This window comes from Akebia trifoliata, chromosome 5, assembly GCF_017979445.1.
Source record: "Akebia trifoliata isolate Shusen 1 chromosome 5, ASM1797944v1, whole genome shotgun sequence".
Classification (NCBI taxonomy): Eukaryota; Viridiplantae; Streptophyta; class Magnoliopsida; order Ranunculales; family Lardizabalaceae; genus Akebia; species Akebia trifoliata.
In genome coordinates this window covers 13,529,049-13,540,005 of record NC_141379.1, presented here as the reverse complement: position 1 = coordinate 13,540,005, position 10,957 = coordinate 13,529,049, and the positions used below count along the sequence as shown (strand labels likewise).

The following is a 10,957-nucleotide window of genomic DNA, read 5'->3' as shown; positions in this document are numbered from 1 at the left end:
TCAAATTTACTTTTTGCGATTGATCAAAAAAGAATATTACTTTTTGCAGAGTAAAAATGGGAATGAGTATACCTTTGCTTTTGATTAGATTCCTATATATAGATTTCTCCTTAAAATCTTCTTAAATTCGAACATTTTAATTTGTATTTATCCTTAGTTATTAGGAGTCAACTTCCTTTTTGCACTAGATTTGGAGTTATTCTTGTTCCATGTGGATAGCAACCATTTAAATATGTTTCTTTGGTGAAAATAATATAATCTGATCTTTATTTTTTAGGTGTTTATGCATTGTCTAAACAATGAAGAGAAACACAAGATTTTAGATTTGTGCTTATGACCGTGATAATACATAATGGATTCCATCGTCGATCTTATCCAAGATTCAAGACTCAGGGTCACCCTCATTCGAGTTATTCTTATTACCCTTTCAATTATTAATTTTCTCATTTCATAAGATGATTTGTTGATGTTCATGTACACCATTTATATTTGATGCCAAACATTAAAATGAATTTAAAAAAAAAAAACCTCAGTTGACTCGAGCGAATTTTCATAGACTTGCCTAACAGCCGGGAATGGGATGAGTCATCGTGGCGAGAAGTCAGGGGATTTTAGGGAATAAGAATTTAGAACAAGGGTATTTAAAGGAATAAAAGAAATTGACCTAAGAAGCCCCGCAACTTCCTTGTGGTTTCGTGAGCGTTATCGTTGTGGACGAAATCTGCGCCGTTGATCTCTATATTGAATAGTTTTATCTATCAAATAAAAACAGAAGTCAGAAAGATCATTCAAACAAATTCGTCCAAACTTTTTTTATTTTTATAAAAAAAAAAAATTGGGGATTAGGGAGAGAAGATTACAGACGTCTCTCCTCTTCTCAATTATTTCTAGGGTTTCTTCTGCAACAAAGGAAGGGAGAAGATGAAGATGGAATCTTCATCATTAACGTCGTCTTCATCGTCTATGTTGATGTATGTGGGATGGGAAGAGGTGTCTGTATCGAACGACAAGGGAAGAAGAGAGGTTCATTATTATGTGAAGAGAAGAGATGGGAAAGGTTTGGATCTGGCTGTTGTTGGTAAAGAAAGGAGCCCAAGACACATGTCTTATCGCTATGTCCTTCGAAGCTGCAACACCAACCCTTCTTCTTCTTCTTCGTCTTCAATCTCTTCTTCTTCTCTTCCTCTTTTTCTAAAGTTCAGATCTCGAAGAGAGGTTGTCGATTGGTTATCCTCCATTGTTTCAGGTACTATCTCATCTCTTCTCTTATATCTATCTAATTGAAATTTTAGATTTTTTTTTAGGGGTTTTCTTTCATATTTTTCTTTGTTTTTGTGGTTTTATTATCTATAATTTGGTTTTGAGAGGGGTGGGAGGTTGATTTGTGAGATATTAATTTGAAAATCTATGTTAGGGCTTGACGAGGTTGGAATTTGTGGAAATTGGTATTTTTAAAATACCCAATTGCATAATTTAAGATAGGATTGTAAGATTCTAAAGAAATCCTAAGAATTAATAAATTTTCTTCCTTTTCTAATTTTCTTTTTCTTCTTCGTCTTACCCAAAATACAAATCTTTCTGGAATTTATGTTGTCTCACAGAGGTCAAATATCATCTCTTCATGGAGAGCAGATCAGACGGATATTTGAATTGTTTTTTTTTTTTTTCTTCTTTTTCATTTTTCATCATAAAAGAGTAGATCCCTTCAATCACTATTTTAGAAAATTGGCCCCGATTTTTTTGATTTTTGAGAAATCCAAATTTATGATCTTCACCAGTTGATCTGGGAAGAAGAAGTGGGTGAGGGAGAAGGGAGAGGCATGTACGACTATTTGTAGTGATTACTCTTCAAATCTTAATTTACCCCTCTCCCTCTCTCATATTTCATAGAAATTAATTTGAGAGGGTTGAGTTGGATGGGTTGGGTTCTCTGTCCCTTAATGGGTTAATTGTTTTTGTGTTTTCCAAGGAAATTGAGTCGTACGCCTCTAGAGATCTATGGTTAATTTGGGTTCCTTTTTCTTTCTCTCTTAAAAAAATTGACCATAAGGCTCTGTTTGGTTTGCATCATGTAGTTTCCTGAAATATTTTTTTATGCTGATTAAAGAAATATTTTTCTTTGCTATTTGATTCATTTTTTTTATGCTCATTTTTTTTTTTTTTTGGTTAATTTGAGTCTCCAGGAAATTTAACCATGGAGTTCTGGAATTGAAAACCCTTCTTCTAGCCACCTATCACTACATACCAAAAAAAAAAAAAAAGTTTCTGGGTGTGGCTGTATGGGGTTCGTGAAAGAAGATCCCATAGTCCTGGGATCAAAAACTGCTTCGTCAGCCAGTTATTCGAAAATAAAAAGTAAAAAAAAATATTCTGGGGTGTAGTTGTAGAGTCTCATCTGCGTGGGGTTCACGAAAGGATACACCAAACTTTTTAGGGTATTTTAGAAACACTCTCCCTGTTAAATTGGTGATATTAGGTTTATCCCCTTGCAAAATGCAAGATTAGGTTTACCGCCCTTGACTGTAAGACAACGTTGCTCTTTCTTAATGATTTAACAGTGAAATTTTGATTCAATAATTTAAGTATTTGAAGAGCATTTTGAAAAATATCAAAATTTCACCATTAAATCATCAAGAAGACACAACCTTGACTTACGGTCAAGGGGGGTAAACCTAATATCACCAATTTCACAGGCGGTATTTCATAAATACCGTCAAGGGGGGGTAACCTAATCTTGCATTTTGCAAGGGGGTAAACCCAATATCACCAATTTCACAGGGGGTATATCTACAATACCATAATTTTTATGCTGGCTGCCAAACCTATCATAACCTTACACTTTAACCCGAGTTTTTATGCAGACATGAAATTTGGGTCCCTTTAAGTTTGAAACGTTGGAATTATTTAGAGGATACCTGTATTATTAGAATTATTTACTTTGAACTATTTACTTTGAACTATTCTCAGACCATTCCCAACACCATCTACAAATTATTCTTTTATAATTTTTAATCCCTTTTCTTTTCTGTCTTTGATGATCTGACATATGTTCCTGCTGTTTCACATGTGAGAACATTAAGAGAACGTCCAATCCCTTTCTCCCTCTTTATCACTATTTGCTTTTGTACCAATGCCGCCTTTGCATATTGTTACCTACACTGTGTGTCAATCCTTTTTCTCTCTTTACATGTTGCGGTGCTCTTCGTATCAGAAACTAACCAAGTACTGGGCTGCAGGCATAATAAGCCACTATAGCAGCTGGCTGAGAGTCTGTGAATCCAGCAACTTCTATGTCAAGGTCGATATGCTTTATCCCTTAACAATAATAATCATTCTTTGTCATTTCTATTCACTTGTGCCACCCAACAAAAAGCTGATCTTGGAATTGTTGAGGTACCCAGTGGTCCTGCCTCCCTTTAATAGGTCTTCCATTATTTGTACTTTTTTGTGTCATTAGTTGGTGAGGGGTTTTGAATGGAACATTTATCTGTATGATTCCTAGTCTTTTTATTTACTGATTTGGTATCATTTCTGCTTTCTTATAACTCTGATTGCTTGAACCGTAATTCATATTTTAATTATATGCCTAATTGGTTTTTTTATTTTTATGGATCCACTTCTGAAGTCAATTATTTTTCTTGTTATTGGGAATGTTTCAGATTCTCCCTCTCGTGTGTCCTCCCAAACTGTTGGTGGTTCTTTGGATGATGATGATGCTTTTGGTGCAGGTGTCCCCCCAGCTTATGAGGTTGGTATGATGGGACCAATAGGGTCATAATATTGGGCATTTTTTTAATCACTTTAAGGACTTCGTTACCTTGTATTGAATGCTAATTTTTTCTTTTTTATGGATTATTTCTATTCAGGATCCCCATTTAAAGAAGCTGGTGCACCGTTCAAAAGAATTTTTGTGGTTAGGTTCTGCATGGACATGTAGGAAACGCCGGAGGCATTATCAGTCTTTTTGCCGTAATGGAATTACAATTTCTGTAAGTGTAGTCTGACGGTTCAATGAGAAACATACTTCAGTTTTAATTGAATGATTTTGTGGGCTTGTTCTTCTTGTCAGCTTCTAACTCATATCTTTGTTGTATTTCCCATTTTCAGGTCCATGACTTTGTATATGTTTTGGCTGAAGAAAATAAGAGACTTGTAGCGTACTTGGAAGATTTGTACGAGGACTCAAGAGGCAACAAGATGGTTGTGGTACGATGGTTTCACAAAATTGATGAGGTTGGTATTATTTTGCCTCCCAATTTTAATGACAGAGAGATTTTCTTTTCTCTTTGTCTTCAAGATCTCAGTGTTGAATGCATAGATGGATCAGCAACGATCCTCAATCCCCAGCATTTCGAGAAGTACCTGAATGAGGCGACACACACTCTTTGGGAGCCTTTCATGTGCCATAGGCAGTTCGATGATGATAATATCACGGCTTTTGACATCACCCAAGTCCAAGGTTATTGGAAACAAGAAATACTCAGATATATGTACACTGCATCCACTCACAGACATTTAACTTCTAAACTTGTGGACGATAGTATGGGGTTAGGAGATGAGGATTTTATCAAAATCCGACCCAAGAAAAAGCATCGTAGATCCAAAACTAAGGGGTTGGACACACAGAAACATGAAGAAAAGGTGATAAGTGAAGCAGCCCATGGGGATATTCAAATGTTTAGCAATTGTGAAGTTGAAATCCAAGGTCTAAAGCAAGGCAACTCCCCTGCTTGTTTGTCGAGCAAAGAAATGAAAAATCTGAAACCTGACCTACATTTAGCTGTGGGTTCTCATATTGAAGTGCTCTCCCAGGATAGTGGCATTAGAGGGTGTTGGTTCAGAGCTGTGGTTCTCAAGAGGCACAAAGACAAGGTGAAGGTGCGATATCAAGACATTAAAGATGTAGAGGATGAAGCCAAGAGTTTAGAGGTAAAATGTTTTCTTTTTTGATATTTTGTCTTGTTTGTTCAAAGTTGTGAGGCCGTAGGTTAGTGAGGAAGGTTTCCTAGACACCTCATGCATGCTGAACTCAAAAAACAATGTTAGCTTTAGCTAGGGCATGCCATTAGTTCACTTGTGTGGAAATGTTCCTAATTTATATTGAGCTGGTCTTGCAGGAATGGATTCTAGCATCCAGGATTGCAGTGCGGGATGATTTGGGCCTTCGATTATGTGGAAGAACAACTGTTCGTCCCGATCTATCATCCAATAAATGTGGAGTCCTGTTGGACTTGGTCGATGTTGGCACCCCTGTGGATGGATGGTGGCATGATGCATGGTGGGAAGGCATTGTGGTTCGCAAAGAATCAGAGGACCGAATTCACGTCTATTTTCCAGGTACGAGAAGAATGTTCCTGCTCCAAATTCCTCTTGAAATGATAGCACTAGCTACTTTCTATCAACAGTTAGCAGTAAATATAATATGATAATTAGGAGAAGGAATTTCTCAAGTCTGGAAAACAAAACTAATTTTGGTTTTGAGACTTTGGAAAATATAGAATCTTGAATATTTCATATCTTTTATACTGTTATGGAAGAACCACAGTTTTAAATGTTTCAGAAAAATGGAATCAAAACGTTTTTTTATTCACACTTTTGCCATCCATTCTTTTCAGCTCAATCTTTTGTCATTACTTCAATAGTAGTACGTTTTTGTTAAAATCAAGTTGTTGACAAATGACACCCACTGATTTATTGCTGGAATCTCTATTTATTTTACAGGAGAACAACTTGTGTCAATTTTTGGTATTGGTGACTTGAGGTGTTCTCAAGATTGGGTGTCCAACAGATGGACTCCTATAAAAGGAAGGCCAGATCTTGTGAGATCAATTTTATCTGGTTGTCTAGAAATCAGGCAAGATGAATGTAAATCCAGTGATGGTGGCAATCATTCAGTCGAAGCACCGATATGTGATAATAGAGAACTTGGGAACAACAGCCTTGTTGATACTTATTCACCAAAGAATGAGTTAGAGAATGCTGAATGCGAGAAGAGTAGTTCTCCACCATGTGGAGATAATCCTCTGAATGGTATGGTGAAGGAAGTGATGAGGTTGGTACCAGACCTTTCCAAAGATGATATGCTCACTCAGTTGAAATGGAAGACATCAAGAAAAAGAAGGCGTAGTAGAGATGGCTTACGGAGGAGGCCAAGTTTGGGTTCGAAGCAGCATTCTGATGGTAGTAGCAGCAGCAGTCGCGGGGAAAATTTAGGATTGTCCTCTGATTCTGAAAGATTTTTACTACCCGATTCATTGAAAGTTGATCTAGAAAACTTCAAATACCCGGTTGATTCTCTTCTCAATAACGTATCTATACCTCCTCCCCTTACAAGCTTGGTTATGTCTAGGTGAATTTCTCCACTTTTTACTCATTCGTCCTAACCAACATCAGTTTTTGCAGAAATTTGCTATTTCTTCCATGAAGTGCCAGCTTTTGTTCCCACTTTCCTTGTAATATTAGGCTTTGGTGACTGTCCAAAAAGGATAATTTAGAAATTTCTTAATCTTATCTGACCAGTCAGTCATTCTAGTTTAGAGATAGGTAGTGTACCATGCTATGTCAATATGTAATGGAAGCCTACTCTGGGGGCCATTGAAGTTACTCCAGTTATGGGCAGCAATTTTGATTTCTTAAAAGAAATATGGATGATTTTACTTTATTATCTTATTTTTCCTCTTTAATTTATTTTGGTAGAGCTTGAGACCTCATTGCTGGTTACTCGTGTGCTTATGATGTTGTACGATAATGTATATAAAAAAAAAAAAAAATCAGGAAAGCAGTTCTCTAAACCATGCATGTTGTGAGGGCCCCATACTGGATCAATTATTGTACGGTGTTGCGCCTTTTGAATTTTTGTGGCAGACATCATTTATTAAACTGTGGAGGCCAGGGTTGGGTTGGGTTGGTTAAATTTGTGTTTCTTTTTAATATAATTAATAGGTTTTAGGTCACTCAAGTCTTGTATATCTTCTTGGGTCGGTGTCATTTCTTTGGGTCTATAAGATTGGAATTGTCACCCAATTTTATGGTGTAGGTATGGAGGATCTGATTTTAGGTTCAATGTTGCGATAAACTCTGAATTTAATGTATGACTATGATTCGAAAAAACAGGTGTTGAATTGATCTCTTCTTCTAAAGTACATTAATCGGGTTTTGGATCAATTAAATTAGTTCACATCATGATGACATGAAATATATGGATTATCCAATATGTTGAGAAAGGGTATATTTATTATGTTACCCCCGTGTGTGTGTGTGTGTGTGTGTGTAATTTTATGAATTGGCATGTTATGTTGACCTAGCAAATATAAAGCAGTAGTCCATTCAATCCAAATCCAAATCCAAATAGTCCGTTCAATCCAAATGAGTAAAATTAAAGTTCAAATCCATACCATAACTACTACTAGCTAATATATATTACTAAGGTCAGAAGAAGAAAAACTGTGAAAGCTGATGCAAACGAGCTTCCTCCTCCTCCGTAGAACTTGAGCATTACGCTACCACTCTTGCCAATCCCAAACCCCATGTTTGATCTTGGTGCCAATGCAACACTAGGAGAAACTGAAATAGAGAATTAAACTACATTCATTAGGATCTGTCTCTCATCTATTAAAAAACCTTCTTCTTTTATCATCTTCTTTGATGGGGAGGGCCCACCCAATCTTATTATGTTTTTATTTAAAATATATATATATATATATATATAAAAGCTTTATGTCCAAAATAGAAATGAGTTTGGGGGGGTGTTGGTTCCCCGTATTACATCTCTCATCTTGTTCCCCATCGATAGGGGGTTGGTTTACTATGAACTCCTATGTCCATTTCATTTCAGATAAAGTCAAACCATTTAAAATTAGTCATCTTGGTCGAGTTTGATTTTCTCTTGTTAAAATAATTGATAAAAAAAAAAGGAAATTATAGATAAAGAGAACAATATTATATAATAACAAACATACCAGCAGTTGAAGAAGAGCTAGAGTTGGTCCCACGTGAAATTTGAGATTCAGGTGAACCAGGAATTAAGATCAACCCTTCAACAAAACCAACAAAAACCATGGATTACTTATAATAATTACTCCCCTCCCCTCCCCTCCCCCATGCATCCACCCTCTATCCAATATCATTTCCATTTGTTGACATATTAATCTTAAATAAATATGATTAGAACCGTCCAAATTTATAACACACATCTCCCGTGATAATTCAAACTCAACAGAAAAATCACAATCAACATCACCAAAGGATGATAAGAAATCTACCACCCAATTAGCTTTATTGTACTGAGAAATCTTTGATTGCTTTCAGTTTTTGGACTATCTGTTTAAATGGATTTCAATTTAAAAAAAAAAAAAAAAAAAATTATTTATACTATTCTGTTGAAAAATAAATTAATATTATTTACTTATATAAAAATATTATAAGTTATAAAAACAAGAAATATTTTAATTTTTAATAACTATTTCAATATAATTTTGGAAAAAAGGCGTGATACCGATATCAACTGGCCTATTAACACAGTGGAGATTTCTACAAATGGACTCTCGGTTTAAAATTTAAATTGGATGTCAAGTTGGGGGTTGGGATTTTGTTGGACCTCACCAAATGAAACAGATCCCTTGGGAAACATGTGTTGACTCTTTCATCTAAGACTATATGTTTGGTGCCAATTGTTCAACCAGTTGGACTATCGAGTACTGAAACACCAATTCTTTGAAAAATCAACTGTTCTTTTAGATGTTTTTTTTTTTTTCTTTTAGATTTTTGAGTTGACTCAACAAGTATTGGAACCGTAGTAGAAAGCATAATTTTAAAACTTAAAAACGAAAAATGACTAAAAAAAATGCACTCGGTCTGTACACACTTGACATGGCAAGAGCACAAAACCGTATATCTTTTCCTTGTGTATCCTGAAGAAAAAGATCTATGGTTATGTGCACTTGCCACATCAACCACGTACAGACTGAGTAGTCAGATTATCACGACTCTTCTTTATAAGGATTAATACAATTTTTTTTTCTTCCAGGGAATCCATAATCAACGTCTAAACAGTCAGCTGTAGTTTTCTCATTAATTAAAAGTAAAGAATAGCTTTTTTTTTTTCGTATTTTATTCCCTAGAGGAGTGTTAAATATAATTCTTTTTTCTTTGCTCTGACTCGGTGTATTTACGAGGTGACATGGCCAAGGGATCAGTTGAGTCAATGAGTTTTAATATTTTGTTACCTGGGCAAGTAGAGACATTGAGTGAGATATTGCAAAGAAGTGGGAGATGGACTGCAAGTGTCTTGTTAATAGGGAAAGATGTGATTGTATTTGCAGTATCATTCAGCAGAACACAGAGGCAGTTGGGCTGGTTATGGTAGAGGTCTCCGAGACGGTCGCAACAAAATTCTGTAGGTGAAGGGATGGATCCTTGAATAAATGGTGCACAAGGCACAAGCGTAACAAGTCTAAGTCCACATTCCACCATGTCGGATGAGTTAGCATTTTCAGTTAAAGAGAGTGCACAATGCCACACAAGTAACAATGCCACAAAAATGATGGGGAAACAATGAAGAGAAGCCATGGTGTGTGTTGAATTAGTTGCGATTCTTTATATATATATTAGCAGAGAGAGAGAGATATGGAAGATGTATTTTTATTAGCACCAACCATCCCATCCCATCCCATCCGGGTGTAAGCTGTGTTACATGCCTGTTGCGTGTTATTCTACTCTACATGTGCTTCCCATTCTCTCTCTCTCACTCAGACACAAACAAAAATTCTGTTAGGGTCAAGAAGATAACTGAATCATGGTTTTCAAAAACTCTAGCTCCGAATTTAAGGATTTGGGTTCCGAACAATTACAGTTACATACCAAGGAAAAGTGTTTGTTTTGATTCGATACTAACTAAATATAAGTGGCATTCTTTTAACAAAATCCTAGACAACATTCTAGGCAAAGTTTTGTCTTATATGACTAAAAAAATTTCAGAATGGACTAATTTTTTGTAAGGATGATCTCTATACTCAGTAGATCATCCTTACAAAAAATCAGTCAATTCTAAAACTTTTAACCCCATGAAAAGTGATTACAAACTAATGGTAAAAATTAACGGTTCACGATTGTTCATCTTATAAATTAGGGTTAGAAATTTCAAAATTTGCTGAGATTTTCTCATCATAGAGATCATCCTCACAAAAAATCAATCCATTATGAAATTTTTAACCTATATAAGACAAAATGTTTTGTCTAAAATATTATCAAAAGAACAGCCACCCATTATATATATATATATATAGGGAAATGTTGGCACCCTTGATTTATGGAAAAGGTAAACCAATTTGAGGAAATTAACACACAATACGTTTCCTTTGTCCAATTAAGAGTATACAATCTGATTTGAAATTTTGTGAACGATTTGATAATTTATGGAACAACTGTGTGTCCCAATCCAATACTGTGTTGGAAAATATATGCGTGATGCATGTTAATAAATATATTGGATGAGAGAATGCATTGCGTACCATAGTGTTGCAAGCAAGATAAGGAGGAATAATAAACCCTTTAGAAAACAGGAAACAAACTACATACAACACAAGACAGTCATATTTATCTTTCACCTTCTTTAATTTGTTTAATTTAGAGGATTATTTTTTCAAGATCTATCAATCAATCAAGGCTTCTTTTTTATTTATTATTTATTTTATATTGTTTCTTTGTATCTAATTGGGTTGGTCATGATCTCGACCCATGCCATGCCCTTTTTATAATAAATAAATAAAAATTTATATTTACCTATATAAAAATAAAATTCTGGAACAAAGTTCAAAACCATGAACTTAAATCATTACATCGTATGTTTTAATACATGCCAAATCAATATTTATCATTAACATACATTTTAACCAACTCATCATTCAATTAAGAAACTTGTATAAGTCAACTCAGAAATATATATTCTGAATCAAGTTAG

At 35.1% G+C, this 10,957-nt stretch overlaps 2 protein-coding genes across 2 annotated transcripts; one reads left to right on the top strand and one right to left on the bottom strand.

Moving 5' to 3' along the window:
- The first annotated feature begins 786 nt into the window (after window positions 1-786).
- On the top strand, window positions 787-6,664 carry LOC147401517 (uncharacterized). The gene is made up of 6 exons (XM_086442825.1): window positions 787-1,246; window positions 3,660-3,748; window positions 3,867-3,989; window positions 4,108-4,929; window positions 5,118-5,337; window positions 5,722-6,664. The coding sequence occupies exons 1-6, from the start codon at window positions 922-924 to the stop codon at window positions 6,351-6,353; spliced, it is 2,211 nt and encodes a 736-aa protein (XP_086298951.1). The 5' UTR covers window positions 787-921; the 3' UTR covers window positions 6,354-6,664.
- A 698-nt stretch (window positions 6,665-7,362) lies between these two features.
- LOC147401516 (non-specific lipid transfer protein GPI-anchored 10-like) lies at window positions 7,363-10,248 on the bottom strand. The gene is made up of 3 exons (XM_086442827.1): window positions 9,225-10,248; window positions 7,959-8,033; window positions 7,363-7,563 (listed from the first exon to the last, which is right to left on the bottom strand). The coding sequence occupies exons 1-3, from the start codon at window positions 9,565-9,567 to the stop codon at window positions 7,406-7,408; spliced, it is 576 nt and encodes a 191-aa protein (XP_086298953.1). The 5' UTR covers window positions 9,568-10,248; the 3' UTR covers window positions 7,363-7,405.
- Between the last annotated feature and the right edge of the window lie 709 nt (window positions 10,249-10,957).